The sequence below is a fragment of the Halichoerus grypus genome, chromosome 6 (assembly GCF_964656455.1).
Source record: "Halichoerus grypus chromosome 6, mHalGry1.hap1.1, whole genome shotgun sequence".
NCBI classification, from domain to species: Eukaryota; Metazoa; Chordata; class Mammalia; order Carnivora; family Phocidae; genus Halichoerus; species Halichoerus grypus.
Window position 1 is genome coordinate 22,506,519 of NC_135717.1, and position 27,578 is coordinate 22,534,096.

Below are 27,578 nucleotides of genomic sequence, written 5' to 3' on the forward strand. Positions count from 1 at the left end.
CACAGGCGCCGCGGAGGCCGCCACCTCCACACCCAGGACTCGGAACGCTGGCCCAGAAGCGACCGAACGCAGAGGAGAGGGCGGGGCCCTCGGCCGCACCCCTTCGCCTTTCCCCCGCCTTCTTTGTTTCTTCCGGAGTCGCCATTGGCTGCTTGCCCGCGAGACCGGGCGACCCGCGGACCTGCAGTGAGACAGGATTGGACGACGTGGCTGCCGCTCGGCCGCCGGCCCGCTCGCGATTGGCCGAGGCGCCGCCGGGGGTTTGAATCGCGGCCCCGGCCAGGGAGGGTTCTGCCAAAGTGCCACGTTGGGCCCGGCTGCAGCGTGAGAAGCCGGCTCAGGGCATCGGCCCGGCCGCTCGTGCCGGAGCTCCAGCCGTTGGGGCCGTTGGGCGGCTCGAGGCGGGTCGGGAAGCCGGTCCGCGGCGTGCGGTGTGAGCCGCCCCGCGGCGGCGGCAGCGGGCAGCAGTTCTGGTCAGGAGGCGCGGCGGAGCCTAGGTGGCGTCGCGTCCCGCCGGAGGGCGGCTCTGGCTGAGGGCGGAGGAGCCGGTGGAGCGCCCGGGGCAGCGGCTGAGGCGGGACGGCGGGGGCGGGGGCCACTGCCCCCGGAGGAGCCGGCCGAGATGCTGGCGGAAAACCTAGTGGAGGAGTTTGAGATGAAGGAGGACGAGCCGTGGTACGACCACCAGGACCTCCAGCAAGGTGAGGGCGCGGTCGCCCCCCCTCGGGCGGGCGGCCTGGCCGGGGAGGCTGTCGGGCGCGAAACCGTTAAAAAGTTGCGTTTGCCGGCGGCCAGCGGACGCCAGGTGCGGGAAGGTCCGACGCTCACCTGGCGTGGGCACCGGCCGTGTGCCCTGCCCGCCGGGAGGCCGCTTCTGCGCAGTGACCCTCACCATCCCTGCGTGTGGGCCGGGTGCCGTTGGGAGCGCTTCCCGGGTTAGCTGGTTGAATCCTCACCGCATTCCTCGGAGGCTCGGGACGGCCTCTTCCTGGCTTGCACCCCGCGGCCTCAGCGCCTCCGGGGGACCCGCCCCCCAAGCCCGAACCGAGTGGGAGCTGCTGCAGGTGGTAGGGGTAGCAGTGCTGTGTGGCAGGAACCGTGCCGGGCCCGCCCACCTCACCCGCTCCATCCATTCCTCGGAGAGGAACTTCTCTTGTCCCCATTTCCCAGATGAGGAAAGCGAGGCTAAAACGGCCAAACGACTTCGTTCGAGTCAAGGGTGGAGGCCAGCATTTTTTTTTTTTAAAGATTTTATTTATTTATTTATTTTGACAGAGAGAGACATAGCGAGAGGAGGAACACAAGCAGGGGGAGTGGGAGAGGGAGAAGCAGGCTTCCCGCAGAGCAGGGAGCCCGATGTGGGACTCGATCCCAGGACCCTGGGATCATGACCTGAGCCGAAGGCAGACGCTTAACGACTGAGCCACCCAGGCGCCCGAGGCCAGCATTTTTGAACCCACACACTCAGAACGAGGAGTCGTAGTCACTGCCCAGACCCTCTCTCTCCTTTATCATCGGTTTACAGCTTCTTCAGTTGGGTGTTAGAAAGTTGAATTTTTTTTTTTTTTTTTTTTTTTGCCTATGCGTAGTTCACCAGATGCCAAGTGAAAGTGACTTGAGGCACTTCTGCCTCCGCCACTTCTTGCAGTTTGCGCTCTAGCTTTTTAGTTAAAAACAGGCATTCAGATCCTGGCCTGCCTTAGATTTCTTACCAAAGATGTCTCCAGAGAGAAATCTTAGAGCAGCCTTCAAATTTGGAGCCAGTGCCCCCACCTTGTTTTGCGTATTAATAGCAGGAATTTGCAATTGGGGAAGCTTTTTGTGGGTTCTTAACACTGGTGCTCATTTAGTCCTCCCGTCAAGCTATGGACGTAGTAGATAGATACTGTTATTGGGGGAGCTAGGATTTCCACTCCACACTTCAGAACCAACTTTCTTAGCCACTATACCGAACACTCCTTAGGAGTTTTTTTCAGGCATCTTCGTCTCTGCAATTCGGTAAAAAGCAACTTTTTCAGCTTTAAACTTTCACTGAAAATTAACATCTCATTTAGTTGAATATTAAATGACCGTGATGTTGGTTCATGGCAATCACTGAACTTGGGGTGGGGGGGGATGTAGGCTTGAATAACTTGTCTTGTTTGCCTTTTCTAAGTACAAGCAACTCTTGGGAAAAGGTGATTTTTGATATGTCGCGGACAGTCACTTGAACCAAAGCGGTTCACCATTTCACTTAAATAGCCCAAGCTGTTCAGTGGCTGCACTGCAGTATGGGCCATCATGTGTTCTCAGTGTCCACAGGCAAATTTGTCTTATATTTTAACAAAACCTGTTTTCAAAATTCCCCATAAGGATTGATGGCCTAGTTTGATACTTTCTCCAAGATTAATGAGGAAACCACTGCACAATTGCAGCATTTCCCTACAATAAATGAAGCAGTTTGTATAATCAAAGCTAAATATCTTTCTTTAGCAAGCATTGATCTGTGCAGGCCCCCTTTTTTTAAATCTAGCAAACTTAGCACATAATAGAGGCTTAGTTTTTGTATTTGTTGAACTGAGTTGCTCACACAGGATTACTGTTTTCATGGCTCTCTTCCATCAGGTGCTTTAGTCCACACTGCACTTCCACCCTGTGGGAAGTTGTTAGGAACAACCAGTTATAAGATGTCAATCTATGGGAAACAAATGCAACATGTTGGCATTACATGTGGAACTCTTTAACCTCTGATCAAAACAAAGCCATCAGATGTTCAAGTTTAATGAAACCTTAATGAGCACAGGTCCGAACCTCCTTAATGTCAGTTTGCTTTTGGAATTTGTTCTCTGCTTTTCAAAAGACTTTTACATCTGTTATCACAATGGACTTTGACATAACCCTATATGTCATAACCAAGTGCGTGGAGTAGGAGTAGATGTGAAATTCCAACAATCATAACTCGTGAATATGGCCTGTAGAAGAATGAAGTCTGCACTGTGAATAAAAGGATATCTTTGTCCCAATTTTAAAAAATTATATGTTAAAGAACACCTAAACCTCTAACGAATTTTTAGGTGTGTTAATTTCTGAAAAATTTATTATCGCGTCTGTGCCAGGTATTCATCTAGGCACTGGGGTCACAGTGCCTATCCACAAGATAGGATAGATAGGATAGGATCCTATTCCTGGAGTTGACAGTCTAGGAATCTGTTTACTAGTGAAGCCTGGAGATGTTGCCTCCTGGTATGTGCCCAACTACGGTGCCTGGCACGTGGTAGGCCCTCAGTAGATATTAGATGCTGAATACAGTTTGGGAGGAAGTCCTGTTAAACAGATTGATAAGCACATCTAATGGGATTTTATCAAGTGCAGACATCTGTTGTTTTTTTGGTTTTGGGGGTTTTTTTCTAAGATTTTATTTATTTATTTTGACAGCAAGAGATGGAACACAAGCAGGGGGAGTGGGAGAGGGAGAAGCAGGCTTCCCGCTGAGCAGAGAGCCTGATGTGGGGCTCAATCCCAGGACCCTGGGATCATGACCTGAGCCGAAGGCAGACACTTAATGACTGAGCCACCCAGGGGCCCCTGTTGTTTTTTTGTTTTTTAACATCCTCACTGTTAACTTTACTGAACAAGCCTTCTTTGGGGAGAGCTGCTAAAGACTTTTTAAGATCCTGTTCTCAAAGTCATTAAACTACAAACTTGTTTCCTTTAGCAATAGAAGCATTATTTAAGTAAATCGACCATATCAAAGTTTGCTGGGGAATTCTTTTTTAAATAAAAACTGCTGAAAAATTCTAACCTCGGAAGGCTATGGACCACCATTTATACCTTGTTAGAAACATGTAAAGCTTGTACAGGCTGAAGGAGAAAACCCTTTGCTTTTACAGAACACTTTGATAAAGGGACTGTCTTTTGTCAGAGAGCTGAGTTGGCACAGTAAGAATACTGACAATGATCTCTATGGGTAAGATCCTTTCTGGGACAGCAGGAGCCTTCTGCGCAGGTAATGATGGTGCTTGCTTTGAAGTGTGCCCCTGAGAACAAGGTGGAAAGACTTCAGAAACTGAGTTTTCTTTTAGTCCAGCTGCTATTATAATTGTCATTTGGTGAGCTGTGCAAGCTTAGAATAAGGTTTCAAGTTCCTACTATATGGAACGGCAAATTAAATCTTAAAGGAACCCTCATAGTTCTACTTCTTTTCATGATGAGTACATTTTCCATGTGTACAGCTAATTTGCTGAATCATTGTTGAAGGGTCATTAAAACTGGCACCATCATTTTTCTTGATGTTTATATTCAGGTTTTTTGCTTTCCCAATTATAGTAACGTTGGCAACAGGAGTTACACAGAAGCATCACCAAATGACGCATTTGATTTTGTAATAGGAAAAGCTTTCAGCCCCAATGTTGTTGAATTACTGCTGCAGACTACAGCTACCATGGGAATGTGTTGTCCTCATAGTTTGTGAAAACTGCAGTAAAATAAAAATATAGCAGTGGAATTTAAAGGTTTCAGAATTCCGGAAGAAAGATTCTTTGTAAAAAATCACTCCGCTGCCAGAGCTTATCCTTTGCTTTGGCATAGGGCTGAGTAGAGTAACTGTTTAAAGCTTATAGTTTACACTGTTAAAGTTGATGATTATCACTTCCAAAGATTAATTAGTGAAAATATTAAACATACGAAGGTATTGGTAGGTTGTAATTCTCAAGCCTGCAGTAAATGTGTGGCTGCCTAGCTCAGTTCACTAGGATTTAGAAAAGACAACCTCTTAATGAAAATCCTTATTGTAAAATAGAGATGACCAGGTGCATAAGGCTTCAAAACTATATTGTTTCCTTTCCTTTTGTGTCTTAATTAAAAATATAAAGGACATCGAGCATTCTCCCATTCGCCCCACTAATTATTTAGAAACCCTTCTTGGGCCTACTGCCAGCTTTTGGCTCCTTTTGGTTATGGAAGCCAGATGCTACACAACAGGAAATGAATTTTTTTTTTAAGACCAAAAAAAGACCCTTGTCTTTAAACTAACAGATGAAGTAATATCCTATTACGCAGTGTGACTTCACAGACACTTAATTGTAGTTGAGACTTGTTTTGCCAGAATTCTATCCTAAACTTCTATGAAATATTTAGGAGATTGAGACTTCAGGTTACTGAACCAGGTTGGGGCTTTGTTTAACTGGAAATAAGGATTGAGATAAGGACAAGTCTCAAATTCTTTTCTGCTTGCTATTTACTGGAACACTGCTGTGCTTGGCATCTCTTTTCGGCTGTGTATTAAGTAGTAGATAGTTTCATAACTGAATCAAAATAGTTGAAGATGGTCTCAAGTTAGTCTTGAGTCTGGAAGAGGGTTTGCCTCAGGTTTTGATCACTAGTTAAGAACACCTTTGGTGAGTCTCTGGTCCTTCCCAGTGAGGAATTACCACCTTACAACTGGCCAGGAGAGACTTAAGTAATGTTTAGGTAATGTTTATATGCTTTGTCTTAAATAAGCATGGTGGCTTCTGTGTGGGGCTGTGTATACACATTACATGTCCTATGAGTACAAAATAATTATTTCTGGAGCATCTGCATAGTTCCTTTTGCATTTAATGAAAACAGGATATTAACTTGCCTGGGATTGTGTGTGCTCTCACTGGCAGAGCGGGCAATAAAAGCCAAGTAGCTCAACTCTGATTTCTCATTGCCATCTATAAAAACAAGTGAAAAGATTAAGTACCTCAACGGGAAATTTACTCCCTACCTGAACAAAGAGGTATGCGGACCTCCCCGTGTAAAGATGGCGTACTCTCAGTATGATGACTGCGAAGTTAGAACCTGTTGACAGTAGTTTCTGTTTTGCTGTGACTCACCATGTAGATTTGGTCAGGTCAGTTAGCATCTTTGTGCTTCACATTGTCTCATTTGAAAATCCAGGCTAAATACCTTGAAAAGATAGATTAATATCTCTTAAATGCTTTGAGCTATTTGTAAAGGTTCTATGCCTTGTGAATAGAAGATGTTATTTCATAGACTTGTTATCTCAAGTCTTAAGTACGTTAATTGACGTCATTAATATTTAAATTACAAGAGAATGTATCTTAACACCTGTCTACCAACATATATAGATTTATTATAAATGGGTGTAATGTTTTAAAATCAGCTGGAGTGGTGTGTGGTAGGTTTTGATGCTTTGTTTTTTCTTAATGAGGGAAAACTAAGTAGAATACTAATTATGCACTCTAATGGACAGGACCAGGTAACAAAAGTTGTGGCTTTTCTTTTACCACTTTCTCTAGGTTAAACCTGTTTTAATATCGGTGGTAATGAGTAAATGCAAAACCTTGTTTGTCAACCTCTAAAAATTGTTTAAAGAGCATATGTAGTGAGGTTCCCTGTTTTCATAATAAATATTTTTCCATAATAAATACTTTATATGACATTAAGCAAAATGACTTTCCATCATACTTAGAATAAAATTTAAATATTCTTTACCATGGGCTAAAATCTTACATGTTCTGATTGCTGCCTACCCTCCAGCTTCATCTCTTCCCACTCTCCCCTTCATGCTTCTGTCACACTGACTTTTTGTCAGGTCGTGGACTATACCAAGTTCTTTCCTGTTGGAGTGCCTCTGTGTGGCTTTTTTATATGGCGAGATCCTCATTCCTCAAGCCTCAGCTAAAATGTCCCCTCAGACTTTCCTTGTGACGTCCCTTTCTAAAACAGATCCTTTATTCATTATTACCACATCTATTTTTTTTCTTTCTCACACATCATATTTAATTGGTTGATAATTCTTTTTAGCTCTGCTTTAAACTGTATCCAGATTCCTACCTCTTCTCTCCATTTCTGCCAGTGTAGTCCGAGCCACCATCATCTCTCACCCAGATGATTGCTGCATCCTCCTGTCACCCTGCTTCCATCTTTGTCTCTTGCAGGCTGTTTACATAGCAGCCACTCACCCTGTCAGAAGCTTTCACTGGGTTCCATTTCACTGAGAGTCAAGCCAAAATCTTGACCTTCATAGGCCTACACAAGCTGGCCTTAGAGCTTAGAGCCCCTCTGACTTGTCACCGTCTCTGCCCCCCATACACACTTTGTTTTGGCCTCATTGGCCTCCTTATTAGCTCCAGTCACACTTCTTCCTAGAGCCTTTGTACTTGTTTTGTCTCTTCCTGGAATGCTGGTCCTCTAGATTGATCTACGGGATCATTTATTCAGTTCCTTCACATCTTGATTCTAATGTCACCCTTGTCACGTGTTCTTAAAGGTCAGCCTTCCACATCCACATTCTTCATATCCCCCTAACTTTATTTTTCCTCTTTAGCACTTACTGCTATTTTTTTATATTCTATCATGCTGTTTCTCCCAATAGAATAGAAGCTTCATGAGGGCGGAGAATTTTTTAGCTAAGTTCACTCTTATATACCTAGTGCCTAGAACGGTGTCTGGTATTAATGAATGTATGCATGCATTTATGAATGAAAAGTGTTCATCATGTTGGGAAGTTTATTTACTTATTTGCTGTCTGGCTTCTCCCATTAGTCTCTGGAAGTGTCAGGATGACAGGAACTTCATCCATTTTATTCACCATTCTATAGCTAAAGCTTAGTAGCATAGTGCCTAGCAATACAAACATTAATTTGTGAATCAATGCATACTAATAATACTTGGGCTTTGTATGCAGCATAGTTTCTGAAGTCCTCCCTTATACATTATTTCATTTGATTTTCGCAATCTTACATTGACAGGACCGTCTTCTCTCTAGACAAGAATACCAAGTGTAGGGACCTTTAAAGTCACCATATGGAAAGTGTTAACCTGGTAAATGGTAGTCAGAACTGGACCTCAGGCCTTCCTACTCAATTCAGTGCATTTCTCACTATGTTAAAGGGCCTCCCATGAAACTTACTATGCAGGTATTTCTGTTACTATATTAGAACTAGTGTCCTTTTTTGTATCATTAAATTTTTATTTGGGGTATTGGGTATAATACATACAAATCCTGTCTTATGTACATATATGCCTAAGAAGAGAGGGAGTTGAAAAATGAGGTTCAAAATAGAAATAGTTTTGTGCTAACTCAAAGTATAAGCTACTGACATGTAATTACCTTAAAAACTGTTGCTGCGCTGCTTATCTGGTTTGTTCATCTTGGAGAGGGAGATGAAGAGAAGTAGACAGTGTTCTTATTACTGGTGTATTTTTCCCTTTTTTGACTTAATTTTTAGTCTCCTTAGGAGGCCAGGATCTATAACACAAACTTTACTTTGATAGTTGAATTCACAGCAGCCAGATTTCATGGAAACTTTAGAGACTATTGAAAGATCTACCTATACTTTGGCTCAAAGATCTCCAGAAAGAAAATAGACAATGAGGATATGAATAAGTCCAGTCCATGAGCAGATAATTATGATGTTAGACATCACTACCATGAATGATCATTTCTGAACCAGTGAATACATCTCCATAAAGTGGATCACTTTTCTTCAGTCTTACAAGTAAAGGTACATAAGAGGACACATTACCTGGTAGAGGGACCCAGTTCAACTGAATTTTAAGTAGAACTCAAGTATCTTTCTGTGCCATTCCACCTTCCATCGGGATCTGACTTAAACTTTATGTGTTGGGTTAGGTCTTAATTCATTCTTATTTTAAGGACTGGGTTATATAAAATGTTGAAGTGAGATCATTTGCATTATCCTAAGATTCACTTGTTGTGCTAGATCTCCAACTTGCTGCTGAACTTGGGAAGACATTACTGGATCGGAACACAGAGTTGGAGGATTCTCTTCAGCAGATGTACACAACCAATCAGGAGCAGTTACAGGAAATTGAGGTAATTCACTCACTAAGAGAGTTACACTTTGAATTGTGGCATGTTGCTGCTATTGACCAATCATGTTCTGCTAAAATAGAACTTTCAAAGAACCATTGGAGAGGGTGGGGAGGCTGATTTCTGTTTTCTTTATGCTTTCACAACATACGCCTAGTGAAAGAAATTTCTCTTTTCACCTTGGTGAAGTGTACTAGAAGTAAATGGCCCAGTATTTACCAGTATGTGAAGTACAGTAAAGCTGTGAATATTATACTTCATTTTTTACTTTTTTCTTTTAAATGAATTATGCAATATTTCAGATATGCCAAGTGGTATAAGAGAATAATACAATGAACACCTGTGTACTCACCACCCAGCTTAAGAAACAACTAGCCACACTGTTGAGGGTCCCTCCTTGTTTTCACTCCCTTCCCCAACCACTGCCAAACACCATCCTAAATTTGGGTTTAGAAGGAAAAAATTTTAAGTTGTAGGACCTGATTTCATAATGCGTTTAAACTTCTTGTGCCATTCAGAGAGTCAGGAATGCCTGGCAGGCTCAGTGGGTAGAGCATGCAACGCTTGATCTTAGGGTCTTAAGTTCAAGCCATATGTTATGGGTAGAGTTTACTTAAAAAAAAAAAAAAAATCATAAAATGGATATCTCTTTCTCCTTGCTATGATCTTATTTACATTTTTGGTAGATTTTTTTTTTAAATTAAAAGAGTACTTAATTCCCCTAGTTTAGCAAACTAAAATGAAAGATACTAGATTAAGGCATTAAAATGCAAGATGCTGGGGCACCTGGGTGGCTCAGTTGTTAAGCATCTGACTCTTGATTTTGGCTCAGGTCATGATATCAGGGTTGTGAGATTGAGCCCCCAAGAGGTTCCTCGCTCTATATCTACATGGTGTCTGCTTGAGATTCTCTCTCTCCCTCTCCATCTCCCTCTGCCCCTCCCTGCTGCTCACGCGCATCCTCTCTCTCTAAAATAAATAAAATCTTTAAAAAAAATTAAAAATAAAAAATAAAATGCAAGGTACCGTCTTGTAAATGATCCCATTCAAGTAGTCCAGTTATGTGTAGGCCACCTGACTGTAAAGATGGTAATTTTGGGGAGCACCTGGCTGGCTCAGTCAGTGGAGCCTGTGGCTCTTGATCTTGGGATTGTGGGTCTGAGCCCCATGTTGGGTGTACAGATTACTTAAAAATAAAACTTTACAAAAATAAATAAAGATGATAACTTTGGATATTAACCCAACAGTTGTCCTATTAGAATACTTTGCTCCATGCTCTACCCCTCCACACACACCTCCCCCCCCCCCCAAAAAAAAGCTTTGCACTTAAAATTACAACTCCTTCCCCTCAAATTGGTACATGAGAAACAGGACTCTTATGTCCTTATGCACAAAAAATGTGAAAGACCTTAGAACAGTGATCAGAATTTACTGAGTGGGGCACCTGGGTGGCTCAGTAGGTTAAGCCTCCAACTCTTAACTTTGGCTCAGGTTATGACATCAGGGTTGTGAGATCGAGCCCCCCATTGGGCTCTGCAGTGGGCATGGAGCCTGCTTAAGATTCTCTCTCCCTCTGCCCTTCCCACCCACCCTAAAAAAAATAAAAATAAAATAAGGCAAATTCATAATCTCAATATCCTTAATTTTACATAGTAGCTGTAGTTAAGATGTGTGTATCCAGTATCCTCTCCTTCATCAGGATCTATGAATATAAGCCAATGATGTGACTGGCTCTGTGAGAAATATACTTTTATAATTCTAGGAAGGTATATCTTATAATGATATTAAAGTCATCAGCTACCATCTTTAGCACATTCTGTATCAAAAGAGCATAGAACATGCCATGCCCAGAATTGAATGTACAGTTGGCCAGCAACCTAAAAATACAGAAAAACCGGGCGTTTTTAAAACTGTTAAAACCAGGGGCGGCTGGGTGGCTCAGTCGTTAAGCATCTGCCTTCGGCTCAGGTCATGATCCCAGGGTCCTGGGATCAAGCCCCGCATCGGGCTCCCCGCTCGGCGGGAGGCCTGCTTCTCCCTCTCCCACTCCCCCTGCTTGTATTCCCTCTCTCGCTGTGTCTCTCTATGTCAAATAAATAAAATCTTTAAAAAAAAAAAAAAAAAACAACTGTTAAAACTAGCTAAGTATCATACATGGTCAAGGAATTCATACCTGCTTTGTGTCATAGACTTTGCTCATCAGAAGATTGCATAGAGCAGTCCTAGGGCATATGCATGAAGACTATCATATACTGTGAGATACATCTATTTGTATTTGGGTAGAAACATAGTCTTAATACACGGTATTGATGTTTTCTGTCAAAGCACCTATAAATCACTATAACTGAATACTATAACTGATACTTATTTTAGAGTATCTCCCAAGTATAAATGAAAAAAGTACAAATATTTGCATACATAAGAGAATGATGCCTGTTTGTTACCACAGGAGATCACAAACACAATTGCTTTATGATCTAAGTTACTTATTCTCTACCTTCTCCAACCCCGCCCCCCCCCCCCCCCCCCCCGGTGGTATTGAGGATGATTAAACAGTTAGGACAGATTGTTGACATTCTGAAAAAAATCCACAGATCTTTGAGATTCTCTAAATCTACAAGTAATAGGGGCGCCTGGGTGGCTCAGTCGGTTAAGTGTCTGCCTTCAGCTCAAGTCATGATCCTGGAGTCCTGGAATCAAGCCCTGCATCGGGCTCCCTGCTCAGCGGGGAGTCTGCTTCTCCTTCTCCCTCTCCGCTCCCCCCCGCCACTTCGTGCGCTCTCTCTCTCTCTCAAATAAATAAATAAAATCTTTAAAAAATAAATAAATCTACAAATAACACTATACCATCTATTGTCTTCCTTAAGGTGTTGCAAAGTATAATGGAAATGAAGTATCCAATTCAGATATTAATGATTAAATATAAATTTAAATTAAATATATGTATAAGCCATTCAAATAAATTTAATCTGGAATATTCCGGAACCATTTTCATGAATCTTGTTTCCATAATAGAGCACGCAGCCCCCTAGTTCATAGATCCAAGCATTGTAGCATTCAACATTTTACTCTTAGTCCAAAGCTGTGTTTTGGCTGAGAACAACACTTTCATAGATTTCTTCTCTACCATTGCAGTTGGCTTTCTTCTTTATGTTTATAAATCACTTTATGAAAGTCAGTGAGGATAGGACAAAATGGGGAGATGAAATGGCAGTGCTGGTTAAGCCCGCTTACCAGCCAGAAGACCCTACCCACCCCCACCCCCCACACCCCCAGCACAAACTGGCCTTCTTGCCTGCTCAGGTCACATCTGTTCCTGTGCAGACTCACAAGTCACAACGTAGACTTCCAACAGTCTAAAACAAGGAAAGCCTGATGCTCTTATAAAAGGAAGCAGGCAGCCAAAGAGACTAATTCCCTACTAAAAGGTGACCCTTGCATTATGTGCTTCTTATTGTAACCTTCAGGAACCCCCTAAGCTTTATAAGGGCTCTTTCTTTAATTCAAACCTTATGTCAGTTGTTTTTTAAGTAAACTTTTTATTGAAATATGCATATAGAAAAAAAGCACAAATCCTAAATATATAGTTGAATGAGTTTTCATAAAGTAAATGTACTGATGCAACCAACACCCAGATAAGAAATGAAAACATTATCAGTTCTGCCAGTTGTCACTCCCACTAACCAGTATTCTAACATCTAGATTAGTTTAGCCTGTTTGAACTTTACCACTTATACAAGTTTTAAACTAACTTTTCAGAATGTTTATTGGGACTTTTCCTGACTAGACAGGTAATACATGATCATTTTTTAAAGTTAGAAAAAGATAGTTGAAAACCAGAAAGTCGGCCCTTATCCTACCACCCAGAAAAATTTGAAATGAGACAATCCAGAAAAATAGTACTGGAACAAACTACTAAGAGTGGATAAAGAATCGTGCAGAACTGGCAAAAATACTAGGATAAAATCCCCCAAACTGTGACATGTTATAGGCATTATAGAAATAGACAACTAGGAAACTGTCAAGGGTATTTTGTAAGTAGAACTACAAGTGTGCTTTCAAAGACTCTGAGTGGGTTTCAAATAATCCTCATAAAAATTGATCAGTATTTTTTTAGTGAATTTTTTTTAAAGATTTTATTTGAGAGAAAGAGAAAGAGAAAGAGCGCGCACACAGAGAGAGAGGGAAAAGCAGGCTCCCCACCGACCAGGGAACCCGATGCAGGGCTTGATCCCAGGACTCTGGGATCATGACCCCAGCTGAATGCAGATGCTTAACTGACTGAGCCACCCAGGTGCCCCTGTTTTGTTTTGTTTTAAAGATTTTATTTGAGAGAGAGATCGAGAACGTGCGTGCGCACACGAGTGGGGGAGGGGCAGAAGAGAGGGAGAAGTAGGCTCCCCGCTGAGCAGGGAGCCTGCTGTGGAGCTCCATCCCAGGACCCTGAGATCATGATCCAAGCCAAAGGCAGACACTTAACCAACTGAGCCACCTGGGTGCCCCTTAGTAATTGTTTTTAATGAAAAAGAAATTAAACTATTGAAAGTAATGATTAGCTTCAGAGATGCCTATAGCCTGTATGACTTTTATTCGGTGTTGATGTGAATCGTCTAATTTTTCAAGATTCCAGAGCAAGTTTTTCTCTCCTGGATGAGGAGGGAGGAGAGAAACTTTGGAGAGTAATGAGATCTGACACCATCAGACATAATCGGATTCTCTTAAAGATTCCTACAATCATGTAAGCAAGCCTACAGCCTAATGTTTTTGTTGCATCTCTCCTTGGAAACCTGCATTATTCCTACAGGACTTGTCACTACCACTTAAAGTAGTATGGTCTTCAGGGCATCCCTTGTTCCAAGAGCTTATGTCTTCCTTGGAAATTTTAAAGCATTTTATGCTTCCTTTACTACATTTATCAATATTCTACTGTATGTTTATTGATTTGTTCTAGCCCCCTCCAGCCCCCACCTATTTCCCATTGCAACGTTGAAGGCTGTTGCTGTGTTTATCCATGGTCTTTCACACATAGTAGATCATCAATAAATACTTGTTGAAATCAGTATCCTTTATTTTTTTTTTTTAAGTAGGCACTGTGCCCAGCATGGACTTGAACTCATGACCCTGAGATGTGAGAGTCACATGCTTTACTAACTGAGCCAGCCAGGCACCCCTTGAAATCAGTATCTTTTTAAGATTTTATTTATTTATTTGATAGAGTTACAGCGAGAGAGGGAACACAGGCAGGGGGAGTGGGAGAGGGAGAAGCAGGCTTCCCGCCGAGCAGGAAGCCCGATGCGGGGCTCGATCCCAGGACCCCGGGATCATGACCTGAGCCGAAAGCAGACGCTTAATGACTGAGCCACCCAGGCGCCCCCCTTGAAATCAGTAGCTTAAGAGAGGAACAGATAAACAATTTGCAGAGCACTTCTAATGATTCCTAAACTGTGGGTTTCCACCTCTGGAGATTTTTTTTTTTTTTTTTTGAAGATTTTATTTATTCATTTGAGAGAGAGAACGGGAGAGAGAGCACGAGAGGGGGGAGGGTCAGAGGGAGAAGCAGACTCCCCGCTGAGCGGGGAGCCCGATGCGGGACTCGATCCTGGGACTCCAGGATCATGACCTGAGCCGAAGGCAGTCGCTCAACCAACGGAGCCACCCAGGCGCCCATCCACCTCTGGAGATTTTTTAAGGTGATACAAGGAGCTCTGGCTTCAGCATTAGAAGATTCAGGTTTAAGCCCTCGATTCTGTGGCAAATAGCTAGAGACTTTCGGCATGTGAATCACCTCTCCAAACCATGTTTGCTCTGCTGTGTAATGGTGGTAAGAGTGCTTGCTCTACATTGGCACAGGGTTGTTCTGGGGGATGAGGTTATGTAAGTATATGTATTTTAGACTATAAATTGTTGCACAGTTTATCCGTGTTAGAACTTTAGTAATGAAAGAATCTTAATTTAGAAAAAAAATAAATCCTTTTCAATTACTGGAAAATTGGTCTTAAGAACAAGCCAAGCTTTTAATAGTGATATTATATTATAGATGGTTTTTATTTTCATATTCATGCCCTTTTTTTCACCCTTAAAATTTCCTACAGGGAAAATAAAATATTTTATTAAGGGAAAAGAGGTTTTTCAAAGGTAATAGGAAATATTTCTTCAGTATTGTAGAAGGTCATTTTGATACTAAATTCAGAGGATTTGGGTGGTAATCCTTAATATAAGGATAATCCCAACACTGCCTAAAAGCCAAATTTCCATTCCATTCCTTACGTGTTTTTAGTTGGGGTTGTGTCTGTCTTTTCCTGCATTCCAGGTCAAGGTTCTGCAATTACAAATAGGTGTTACTTTAATCTTGCTTTCCTTTCTTTTTTAAAGGTTTGCCTCAGTTGTTAAGGTGACCTATTTATAGCTTTTGTGCACAACCTGAACCTTGTACTCCTAGTCAAGGTGGCATCCTACACAAATTCCAAGACACGTGTGCAATAACTCATGGAACTTAAACTTTGATACTCTGGCCTATGAAATTGACATTTTTGCCTGTGTTTTTGGCTATTCTCGTGTTCCCCTCCCCATGTTTTGCTTAAATGTCTCCCTTTCTGCTATTTACTATGACAGATGCTTTTGTACTTGAGCGGTTTTTGGCACTTGAATTTTGGGATCTTGGCAGTCCTGTCAGATTCATTTGAGGCTGTGTATCAAAGATTCTGAATGAAGAAAACCAGAACATTAGAAGCGTATCTGTGCCTTTAAATGAAGGGTAGAAAATCAACTAACCCATTTCCTTCTACATTCAGAAAAAATTTGATAAATACTAATTTGAAACTTTGGAGACCAAGCATTAAAGCAGTGTCTGACCACATAGAGTTCTGATTCTCTGGCCCTATATCACTACTTGCTGAGAGAGCTAATAATTTTTCTTTTAAGTTGCTGACCAAGTTAGTCAGACTTCTTTGTTAGGTAACCTATTACAGATTCTTGGATGGAGGAGTAAAGGGCTTTTCTGATTAGTTTTGATTTAATAATAATAAGATTAAACTCCTACCATGTGAAAACAAGCTCCCTGCCATTCTTTAGATTGTCCTTAAAGCCAGGCCCTCTAAGATCAAAACATCATAAACTCTTCATAAATGGTTTCATTGTGTTTTTATCACAGGTTTATATATCAAACGAGGGGACTTACTGTAGTGTTTTTTGTTTTTTTTTTTAAATACAACCAAGTCTGTGGTTGCACTTTCCGAAGTTTCAGTTGTGTGGTCAGCCCCCATCCAGAAGCGGATGATTCATTCTCCTTCTGTCGCATGGTCAGAAGGTCCCTGGTAGCTTCACACTCTGTCATGGCGCCTGCGTCACTCACCTTACTTATCTCATCACGTGGTGTTTTATCATCTCACGTCATCATAAGCACAATGAGATCTTTTGAGCAAGACCACACTCACGTAACTTTTCTTACAGCATATTGCTATAACTGTTCCATTTTTTTTTTAAGATTTTTTTAAATTTTTTTGACAGCGAGTGAGCATAAGGAGGGGGAGCGGCAGGCAGAGGGAGAAGTAGGCTCCTTGCAGAGCAGAGGGCCTGATGTGGGGCTCAATCCCAGGACCCTGGGATCATGACCTGAGCTGAAGTCAGACGCTTAATGACTGAGCCACCCAGGCGCCCTAATTGTTCCATTTTATTATTAATTTCTCGCTGTGCCAAATTTATAAATTAAACTTTATCATAGGTATGTATGTATGTGTAGGGGGAAAAACATAGTCATATATTTAGGGTTCAGAGCTATCCATGGTTTCAGGCACCTACTGGGGGTCTTGGAATGTATCCCCAGTGGATAAGGGGGGACTGCTGTAGCCCCTTTGTACTTTATTTGCATATTTACTTGTTTCCTTTATATTGGCCACAACTCTAATTTGAACATTATTATATCTTTAAAAGGGGGCAATGGGGCGCCTGGGTGGCTCAGTCAGTTAAGCACCTGTCTTCGGCTTAGGTCATGATCCCAGGGTCCTGGGATCGAGTCCCACATCGGGCTCCCTGCTCAGCGGGGGCAGGAGGGGGCTGCTTCTCCCTCTCCCGCTGACTGCCACTTCCCCTGCTTGTTCTCTCTCTGTCAAATAAATAAATAAAATCTTTTAAATAAATAAAAGGGGGCAACAATTTTGGGCCCACATAATAGCTGGTAGGAATTATGTCTTTCAGATTACTGGGAGGTATCTGCCGTGGGAATAAATACAGACAAGTCTATAAATGGGGAAAGAGGGGAAGGAATTAGTGGCTATTAGGACCTTTTCCCAAGAGGGTTATAACCAAAGCCCTTCTTAGAATCTTTCAATTAAGTCTCAACATTTTAGCAGTCTTAGTTGTGGTATAGAGCACGATAAGCTGTTGTGAATAGAGGTCTAGAAATTGCCATTTTGGGGGGCCTGGCTGGCTCAGTCAGTAGAGCATGTGGCCCTTAATCTCAGGGTCATGAGGGGGTGGAGCCTACTTAAAAGAAAGAAAAAAACTGCCATTTAGCCAATATTTTTTGAATCCCTACTATGTCAGGAATTGTGCTAAATGGACTAGAGAGAGAATAGGCTTCCCTTTTCAAGGAGGGTTAGAAAGACTGGACACTAACAAACACTTTGGTTGTTTATTGTGCTAATTGTTTTGAAGGAAATTAATAAGGTGCCTTGGGAGGAGTGCTGCTTGAGACAGGGTAGTCTGGAAAGGCTTCTGAAGAGGTTATGTTTGAACAGAGGCCTAAAGGACAATCGGAGTTCTTAACCATTTTTGTGCCATAGATCCCTTTGGCTGTCTGGTGAGGTCTGTGATGATCCTCTTAAAATATATAGAATAAAAGGGACTCTCTTATATTGAAATGCCTATCAAAATATTGAAAAAATAAATGTGTGATATGGAAATATGTTTTGTTATTAATAGATTAAATACCAAGATATAATTGTCAATCTAAAAACTAATTTCAAATAGTGATGAGTATAACCAATAAATCAAGATTTCTGCAATCACTTTCACATGATATGAAAATACCTGTGATTTCTGTTGGTGATGAAGTCCTAGGTACACCCTCATACTACTGATGGCTCGTTGCCTCCATTCAAAATCAAAGGAGGTGCTAAGTGTCAGAAATTAGAGAAAATGAAGATGTAACTTCTCCCTCATTCAAATTCGCAGATGCTCTCAGTTCTGTCTGTGGACCTCAGGTTAAGAACTGCTGGATTAGATGGAACCACCCAGGAAAAACACATCCCTGAAAGGAAGGGGGAACTTGCTTAGAGTGAGACAACTCCACAATTTTAGGGTAAAGGTACGCTGAGTGTGAAATAAAGATGAATCAATAGCTACCTGGTGAAGCTGAAAGAGCCACTTAAGAGACGGTTGGGAAAATAATTAATTTACACTGAAACACAAATAGATGATAGTAAGGGATTATTGGGGTTCTTTTAGGTATGATTAAAATTGTAGTTAAAATGAAAAGTCTTTTCTCTTAGAAATATATGAATATGTATATCTGACCTAAGATGTCTTGGATTTGCTTTAAAATGATTGGAGATGAGAGAAGAAAAGTAGAGATGCAACAAGATTGATGATAATTGTTGAAACTGGATGATGGATAGATGAGGGCTCATTAAACCACTTTTTCCCATTTATATGTTTGAAATTATCCGTAATAAAAAGTTTTAAAAACGTAGTAGATAAAATTAGCTATTTGTAAAGTGTAAAGAGTCCGTATTTGGGTAGACTGAGGAAGCAGCACACAAGGTCAAGACAGCTAATGTGTTACTGTGGGGAAGTGTGATTGTAAGAACATATGACATGGAGCTGGTAAAGAAGGCTGCTGGGACAGTTATCATATCGCTTCGTCTTAGTGAAGAGCTGCAATTAAACTAAGTCTTAAGGAGGGAAACAGTAAACATTAAGCTTAAGAATCATTGTTGATCCAATGGAATATTACACAGCCATCAAAAAGACATCTTGCCATTTGCAACGATATGGATGGAACTAGAGGGTATTATGCTAAGCGAAATAAGTCAATCAGAGAAAGACATGTATCATATGATCTCACTGATATGAGGAATTCTTGATCTCAGGAAAAAAACTGAGGGTTGCTGGAGTGGTGGGGGGATGGGAGGGATAGGGTGGCTGGGTGATAGACATTGGGGAGGGTATGTGCTATGGTGAGCGCTGTGAATTGTGTAAGACTGATGAACACAGACCTGTATCTCTGAAACAAATAATACATTATATGTTAAAAAAACAAAAGTAGGAAGGAAAAAATGAAGGGGGGGAAATCGGAGAGGGAGACGAACCATGAGAGACTATGGACTCTGAGAAACAAACTGAGGGTTCTCTAGAGGGGAGGGGGGTGGGAGGATGGGTTAGCCTGGTGATGGGTATTAAAGAGGGCACGTATTGAATGGAGCACTGGGTGTTATACTCAAACAATGAATCATGGAACACTACATCAAAAACTAATGATGTGGGGCGCCTGGGTGGCTCAGTCGTTAAGCGTCTGCCTTCGGCTCAGGTCATGATCCCAGTGTCCTGGGATCGAGCCCCGCATCGGGCTCCCTGCTCAGCAGGAAGCCTGCTTCTCCCTCTCCCACTCCCCCTACTTGTGTTCCCTCTCTTGCTGTGTCTCTCTCTGTCAAATAAATAAATAAAATCTTTAAAAAAAAAAAGAAAAAAACCTAATGATGTAATGATGGTGATTAACATAACATAATAAAATAAAATAAAAATAAATAGGCAAGATCATAACCTTAAAAAAAAAAAGAATCATTGTTGATCCAAGTGAATGCTGATGCTTCCTGGACCCAAGAGAAAGAGACATTAGTTTAGGGGAAGGGAGACTTCCATGTCCAAGATCAACATTTCTCTAATAAGTGTGATCCATGGACCACTTGTACTGACATCACCTGGGGGTTTTGCTGAAAATGCAAAGTGCTGGCTCTACCCCAGTCTCATTGACTCAGAATTTTAGAGGAAAGGGGCCCAGGTTCCCATAGTTTAATAAAGCCCCCAGATGAATCTTAGCACACTCAAAGTTTTTGAACTATAACTGTAGGTAAGATGACAGTAGCTGCCTCTTACTGAGCAGTTTTACCATATGCCCACGCCATGCTGAACCCTTCACACACTTGAACCTTACAGCAACTGTTGTGAGATAGATGATGAGGAAATCTCGCCTGAGAAAAATTAAGCTACTTGCCAAAGGTCACCCGGTTAGAAGTGGTGAAGCAGAACTTCAAACCAAATTCTAACTCCAGAGCCAATGCTCTTAGCTACTGCTGCCTCCCACCAGGCTCTTTTCTTTGATCTTGTGCCCACCAAAAGTTTTCTGTGGGAATTGACCTCTCACTTGCCTTTTACGAGGCAGGTGTGTCCTAAGAGGATGTGAATATTCCAGTCATTGGGCAGAGACAGCTCGTCGTAAATTAATAATTAGTGTCTGGTCTATGCATTAGCCTTTTTTCAGTTGTTGTCAATCAGTCCCAAATAATACTTGAGACCTATATACTTGATATAAAAGTAGCTTGTGAAATTTCTGTACCTATTGTATGTATTCCTGTATTCTAAACCTTTGTTCCTAAGAGATTGAACACCTTCCCATTAGTGACAGGAACCTGCTCTGACATTGCTAGCCAGAGGCAGGGTTAAGGGCCTACTCCTAGGAGAAGCTGGTGGGTGTTGAGGGAGTGAAGAATAAACACAAGTTTCTGTAGGGACTGTGGTTGGTGTGTGCTCACTTACCTTATTCAATACTTTAAGTCCTACAAGATAGGTTAGTCATCGATCCACAACCCCTTATTTTCAATTCTGAACCCAAAAGGCTCTGTAAAACAAGATTATTTTTTTCTTAAGCTTGCAGTAAATTCATTTAGCAGCAAACCCTGACCTGAACTGATGGTGTGAGGCTGTTTATAACCCTTATTCATACTTTTTTTTTTTTAAGATTTTATTTATTTATTTGACAGACGCAGCAAGAGAGGGAACACAAGCAGGGGGAGTGGGAGAAGGAGAAGCAGGCTTCCCAAGGAGCAGGGAGCCCGATGGGGGGCTCGATCCCAGGACCGGGATCATGGCCTGAGCCGAAGGCAGACACTTAACATCCGAGCCATCCAGGCGCCCCTATTCATACTTTTCAATGCAGAAATATTAACGCTCAATTACAGGGTGCTGCCCATACCTCACTGAGGATGTTATAAAGTGTATGGTGTGTGTGCCATGTTGTCTTTCTAAAATTTAAAGAACTTTCCAAAAACATTTTTGGCCCCGAGAGTTTCAGATGAGAAAGTTGAAGTAATGAGAGTTAAGTGTTTTCTCAACACATTGCCACCAAGTTGCATAACTAGATTTTTAAAAAGGTCACATAAGCTTTTATTCAACTCTGCCACATTGTCATTTAAAGAGCCCACTGAAAATCATTTAGCACATTCTTTGAAAGAAGTCTGTTAGCTTTGCAAATACAGTTGTACAGTTGACCCTTGAGAACACAGGTTTGAACTGTGTGGGTCCACTTACACAAGGATTTTTTTCTGATAGAGAACAGTAGTGTAAATGTATTTTCTCTTCCTCATGATTTTTTTTTTTAAGATTTATTTATTTGAGAGAGAGCAAGCACTAGCAGGGGGAGGGGCAGAGGGAGAAGCAGACTCCCCACTGAGCAGGGAGCCCGATTTGGGAGGGGGGGGCTCGATCCCAGGAGCCTGGGATCATGACCTGAGAGGAAGGCAGACGCTTAACCCACTGAGCCACCCAGGTGCCCCTTCTCATGATTTTCTTAACATTTTCTTTTCTCCAGCTTACTTTATTGTAAGAATATGGTATGTAATTCATATAAACATACAAAATGTGTTAATCAACTGTTTATGTTATCAGTAAGGCTTCCAGTCAATAGTAGGCTATTAAAGTCTTGGAGGAGTCAAAAGTTACACATGGATTTTCGACTGTATGGGAGTTGGTGCCCCTAATCCCATGTTGTTCAAGGATCAACTGTATAGTTGTATAAAAAGCCCCAAGAAAAGTGGGTGTTTTTTTTTGTTTTTTTGTTTTTTTTAAGATTTATTTATTTGAGAGAAAGAGAGAGTGCAAGTGGGAAGGGCAGAGGAGGAGAGAGAATCCCAAACAGACTGCGCTGAGCCGTGGAGCCCAGTGCAGGGCCCAGTCTTACGACCCTGAGGTCACAACCTGAGCTGAAATCAAGAGTCGCATGCTTAACTGACTGAGCCACCCAGGTACCCAAGACATGACTTTAAAAACACTTTTCTTGGGGCACCTGGGTGGCCCAGTCGGTTAAGTGTCTGACTCTTGGTTTTGGCTCAGGTCATGATTTCAGGGTCGTGAGATTGGGCTCCACGTTCAGGTCAGAGTCTTGCTTAAGATCCTCTCTCCCTCTTCCCCTCCCCTGTGTGCATGCATGCTCTCTGGAATAAATAAATCAATCTTAAAAAATAAAAGTCATGTCTTGGGACACCTGGGTGGCTCAGTCAGTTAAGTGTCCGACTCTTCAGGTCTTGATCTTAGGGTTGTGAGTTCAAACCCTACATTGGGCTCCGCACTGGGCATGGAGCCTAGATAGGTAGGTAGGTAGGTAGGTAGATGATAGAATGAATTTAAAGCTGTGTCTTTGGTCTATTACCATTTGATCATTGGTGATGCTTCGAACCTACCTTTTTTCCTCTTTCTAGTTGTGTTCCAGGGAAATATTATGAATATTTCATTTGAAATATATACTGTGTTTCTTTGTCTTCTGGTAGAGTTGAGTAGGAGAAGGAATCAATGTAATTTAACACTGAGTCATGAAGACTGTGATTATTCCCCTTTATCCTTGGCCATTTAGAAAGCAATTTTAGCATTACCAGAATAATCTGGCAAATTTCTCATGAATGAGGAGGATTATGGTGATAACACTCTCACAATATTAAAAATAACAAGAGTCTTTGAATCATAGTAAGCTAAATATCTCTTTCTGGTTAAATTAATGTTATTTTCCCTATTTTTTGGTCCAGAATGGCTTATGTGGAAAAGAAAATTTGATCTTTTTCCAAGCAAAAAGTCATCTAAAATTCTCTACTTTAGGCTTTATTTCTGTAAAACATGGTATTTTTGCTTAAACATCAATCATGTGTTCCATTGCTTTTTCTCTTCTGGGGTTGTCAGTCTCACTTTAGATTTTCTTGTTGAATTATTAATTTTATGCATGTATTATGCTTTGTAAGAGTAGACCAGCCTCATACATAGGATGTTGGTAAGCATTAAGAAAAGTAAGCATATAAAGGATGGCCTGTACTTATTTCCTATTAGACAAGTATTTTAATTGGGATTTAAAGTTTTTCTTCACATAAACCTGTGGTATTGTGATATAATGAAAATCATGTATTTGATCTTCGTCTCCAGTTCCTGGCACAGAGCTTCTAAAACACTTGGAATTTCCTGAGTGATAGGATGGGAACTGGTTGCCGGAAGGAATACAGCCATGTTATTAGAGGGTTAGAACCATCAGTCCAACCCCCAGCCTGTGGGGGGAGGGGACAGGGGCTGGAGATTGAGTTCAGTCACCGTGGCCAGTGATTTCATCAGTCATGCCTATGCAGTGAAGCTTCAATAAAACCCTGAAACAAGGAACACACGAACGTGCTGGGAGGGTGGTGCGTCTGGAGAGGGCGTGGCGGCTCGGCACTACTCTTCACCCCCCATACTGGGCCCTGTGCATCTCTCCCATGTGGCTCTTCCTGAGTCAGTCGGTGGAAGTAAAGTGATTTCCTGAGTTCTGTGAGTTATTGTAGTGAATTATTGAACCTGAGGGGAGATTGTGGAAACCTTCAAATTTGCAGCTGGTTGGTCAGAAGCAGTGCAGGTGGTCTCTGGGTCTTGGAGCTGGTGTCTGAAGTGGGACAGTGGTATGGGACCGAGCCCTTCTAACCTGTGGCATCACTACAGGTAGGTAGTGTCAGAATTGAATTGTAGGATACCCAGTTGGTGTCAGAGAATCAGAGAGTCGGTGTTAGAACGCTGCCGGTATTTTGTCTGTTTAATGTATAACCTGGTCAATCATTTTCTCTTACAGTATCTGACCAAGCAGGTGGAGCTTCTACGGCAGATGAATGAACAGCATGCAAAGGTTTATGAGCAATTAGATGTCACAGCAAGGGAACTGGAAGAAACAAATCAAAAGCTAGTTGCTGACAGCAAGGCCTCACAGCAAAAGATTCTGAGGTAAATTTTCTAGAATCCATTGAGGAAGCCCTAGGGGAAGTCATTTAGTATAAACTAGAAGAGAATGTGGCTGTAGTGGGTTTGGGTCAGTATGGGGTACGGTTTAATTTAATTCTTTATGGAGAATAGAGATTAAATAGAAGTCCTTTCCAATTAAGAAAGCCCAGTTTGAGTGGCTGGCAACTAATCTCTACTCACTGCTTATGCCCTTAATTTAATATGACAAGCAGCAAATGGCTTCTGTCTGTTCCTCATAGTCTGACCGAAACAATCGAATGCCTACAAACCAACATTGATCACCTCCAGAGCCAAGTGGAGGAGTTGAAGTCATCTGGCCAAGGAAGGAGGAGCCAGGGGAAATGTGACCAGGAGAAATCGGCACCCAGCTTCTCGTGTCTGAAAGAGCTGTACGACCTCCGCCAGTAAGAGCCTGCCCTTCTAGGGCATTGATGAGCAGGGGAGCATCTCACGTCCGTGACACATTCTGGACTCCAGTAGATTAAAAGTACCCTTTTATGAATGCTACTTGGCAATTAGACTACCAGTGGTTTGAGCAAAACCACTTAAACATACAACTGATAGAGTTCTTGGGTATTAGTAATTCTGCAAAAATTTATTTTTAAAAGCCTTGGGAATATTCATTTCAGTGCTTTTCATGTGTTAGGTCTTAGTTTAAATTAAAGTGTAGTACTTCTGATAGACTACAGGTTTTGGGGTTGTATTTCACATTAGAGTGGAAAAACTCGAGATTTCAATAAAACAAGTTTTTTCCTACAGAAATGCCTTTATACTTTAGAGTTAAGAGACTGAATATTTAAGAACTACTTCTTGAACACCTATTATATGGCAGGTGCTATGCCAGACATGAGGAGTGGTAAGCAAAATAGACCCAGTTCCTGCCCTCATACTTTCAGTCTCAGGGAGAGGCCGATACAAATCATCACACAAATAAACACAGGTAAAAGTTACCTAGGACTCTGCACGGGAGAGCTACTGGCTTCTGCATTTGGTAGGCTCTCAACCTTGACTGTTCATCAAGTCACGTTGGAGTTTTTCAACAGAAATACCAGTGAGTGCCTCAGGCCTAAATCAGGATCTCTGAGTGCTGGTAAAAAGCTGCCCAGGTGATTCTGATATGCAGCCAAGGTTAAGAACCACTGAGCCTTTCTAATTTCCTTGACATGTATCAGTCATATATCTGGGCTTTGAGAATGAGTGTTCTGTAGTACTTTTATTTTTTATTTATTTTTTTTATTGTTAAAGATTTTATTTATTTGTCAGCACAAGTAGGGGGAACGGCAGGCAAAGGGAGAAGCAGACTCCCCGCTGAGCAGGGAGCCCAGTGTGGGGCTCAATCCCAGGACCCTGGGATCATGACCTGAGCAGAAGGCAGACGCTTAATCAACTGAGCCACCCAGGTGCCCCTCTGTAGTACTTTTAATGGTTAAAAAAATAGTCACAAAATTGTTTTCTCACGTGTGTTTATTTGCTAGCCTTACACAGTTTCATTTTAACCACTGCTCTAATGTAGAATAGGCAAAAAATTGATCACTGTCACAGTTCCTCAAAAATACTGAGTTAAAAAAAAAAATCAGTCTCCCTCTTTTCATTCCCAGTTGACCTGTGTAACATATATACTTTTTTTTTTTTTGGTGATATATTCTTTTCACCATTTTTCTTCTAGACACTTTGTGTATGATCATGTGTTTGCCGAGAAGATCACTTCCTTGCCAAGTCAGCAAAGCCCCGATGAAGAAGAAAATGAGCACTTGAAGAAAACAGTGACGATGTTGCAGGCCCAGCTGAGCCTGGAGCGGCAGAAGCGGGTGACTCTGGAGGAGGAGTATGGGCTTGTGCTCAAGGAGAACAGTGAGCTGGAAGAGCAGCTGGGAGCCGCGGACGCCTACCGAGCGCGGGCGCTGGAACTGGAGGCTGAGGTGGCCGAGATGCGGCAGATGCGGCAGCCGGAGCACCCTTTTGTGAACGGCGTCGAGAAGCTGGTGGCAGACTCTCTGTTCCTCCCTTTCAAAGACCACAGCCAGAGCCTGCTAGAGGAGATGTGCGTGCCGCTGCCGGAGGCACACCGGAAGCCTCTCAAGCGCAGCAGCAGTGAGACGGTGCTCAGCAGCTTGGCGGGGGGGGACATCGTGAGGGGCCACGAGGAGACCTGCATCCGGAGGGCCAAGGCCGTGAAGCAGAGGGGCATCTCCCTTCTGCACGAAGTGGACACTCAGTACAGTGCCCTGAAGGTGAAGTATGAGGAGCTGCTGAGGAAGTGCCAGCAGGAGGAGGACTCCCTGTCCCACAAGGCGGTGCAGACCTCCAGGGCTCTGGCCAAAGATCTGGCGGGGACGAACGCCCAGCCTGAGCCCGGCACCGGCAGCTGGGAGCCAGCCTCTGTTACGCCGGAGCCCGTCAGTTCCCCCACCACCACGGCACCTCCGGAATACAAAGCGCTCTTTAAGGAGATCTTTAGTTGCATCAGGAAAACTAAGCAGGAAATAGATGAACAGAGAACAAAATACCGATCTCTTTCCTCTCATTCCTAATTCAACCTCCAGCTCTACTACTAACTTGCCTGTCTGCTTTCACCTCTCTCTCCCACTCCGACAAGTGTTTGTAAACCCCACAGCCTGATAGTGCTCATGACGTTTGCCTCGTTGTTTGGCTTACTTAGCAGCTGCGAACAGCAGTGGGGAAAGAAGGTGGCTGCTGGTGTCAGTTCTGTAATCCAGTTCCATTTAAGCTCCTCAGGAAATCCCACGACAGACTGGCCTCTGGCTGGCGCGCTGATTAGGTTGTGATTCCTTGAAAAGCCCTAGAACCAGCGGATGGGTAGATCCATGCTCCTAAGGGAAGCAGGCCTGGAGTTACTATAGTATATAGTACGTAGTGTATGGTATATAGGGGCAAAAGGGCAGAGCTGAAACAAAACTAAGGCAACTCCTACCGCCTCCTTGCTTCTCAAAACTGTAGAAATCAGATGGCTGCCCAAATGAAGTAGCTTTCACAAACACTGTTGGATACTGTGAATTCATTAAGAAGAATGTCCAGGAGAAAGCAGGGGTCTAATCCAAAATAAATGGCATTAACAAATACTCCGAGCCTTGAGCTTTGTTACATCTGCTACCAGTTGAGCTGTGACTGACAAGTCATCATAATGCATCTAAATCCAACCGATACCAAACTGAAAGGCAAGCTCTGGTTTGACCACCCCTCCTTCAGATGTTTGTGCTCAAAGCTGTAATGGTTAGCATAGGCAAGTATGTAAATCATTCTTAAAGTCAAACTAAAGAAGCAAGATCAAACCCCTCACTCCTACTGTGTTGTCCGAGCTAAGCTGACTGCCCTTACTCAGTTCCTGTGGTTCCTAGAAATGTTTTTGACTTGCTGCAGAAATTCCTGTCTGCTCCTTTACTAAACAGTATTTTTCTGTGGGAATCTACTCATCTTCTCACTTGCATACTTTTAATTTAAAACTATTTAAAAGAACTGAAGGTCCAGTTATTGTATATATTTTTCTAAAAACCAAATAAAACTACCTATGAAAATGAACAAA

General features: G+C 42.4%; 2 protein-coding genes across 2 annotated transcripts in view; one reads left to right on the forward strand and one right to left on the reverse strand.

The window, feature by feature from the left end:
- LOC144382248 (transmembrane protein 180-like) overlaps nucleotides 1–338 on the reverse strand; it is a 42,709-nt gene extending 42,371 nt beyond the window's left edge. Inside the window, exon 1 of the mRNA XM_078074697.1 lies at nucleotides 1–338. The gene's annotated coding sequence lies outside the window, so the exon portion shown is untranslated.
- CDR2 (cerebellar degeneration related protein 2) lies at nucleotides 289–27,578 on the forward strand. The gene is made up of 5 exons (XM_036097366.2): nucleotides 289–701; nucleotides 8,694–8,806; nucleotides 23,871–24,019; nucleotides 24,277–24,441; nucleotides 25,704–27,578. Exons 1-5 carry the CDS (start codon nucleotides 623–625, stop codon nucleotides 26,566–26,568), a joined length of 1,371 nt encoding a protein of 456 aa, XP_035953259.1. The 5' UTR covers nucleotides 289–622; the 3' UTR covers nucleotides 26,569–27,578.

Coding starts and splice junctions, on each gene's coding strand:
- CDR2 (XM_036097366.2), top strand. CDS start 623: ATGCTGGCGGAAAACCTAGTGGAGGAGTTTGAGATGAAGGAGGACGAG. Junction 24,020..24,276: donor TCACAGCAAAAGATTCTGAG/GTAAATTTTCTA, acceptor TGTTCCTCATAG/TCTGACCGAAACAATCGAAT. Junction 24,442..25,703: donor GAGCTGTACGACCTCCGCCA/GTAAGAGCCTGC, acceptor TTTTTCTTCTAG/ACACTTTGTGTATGATCATG.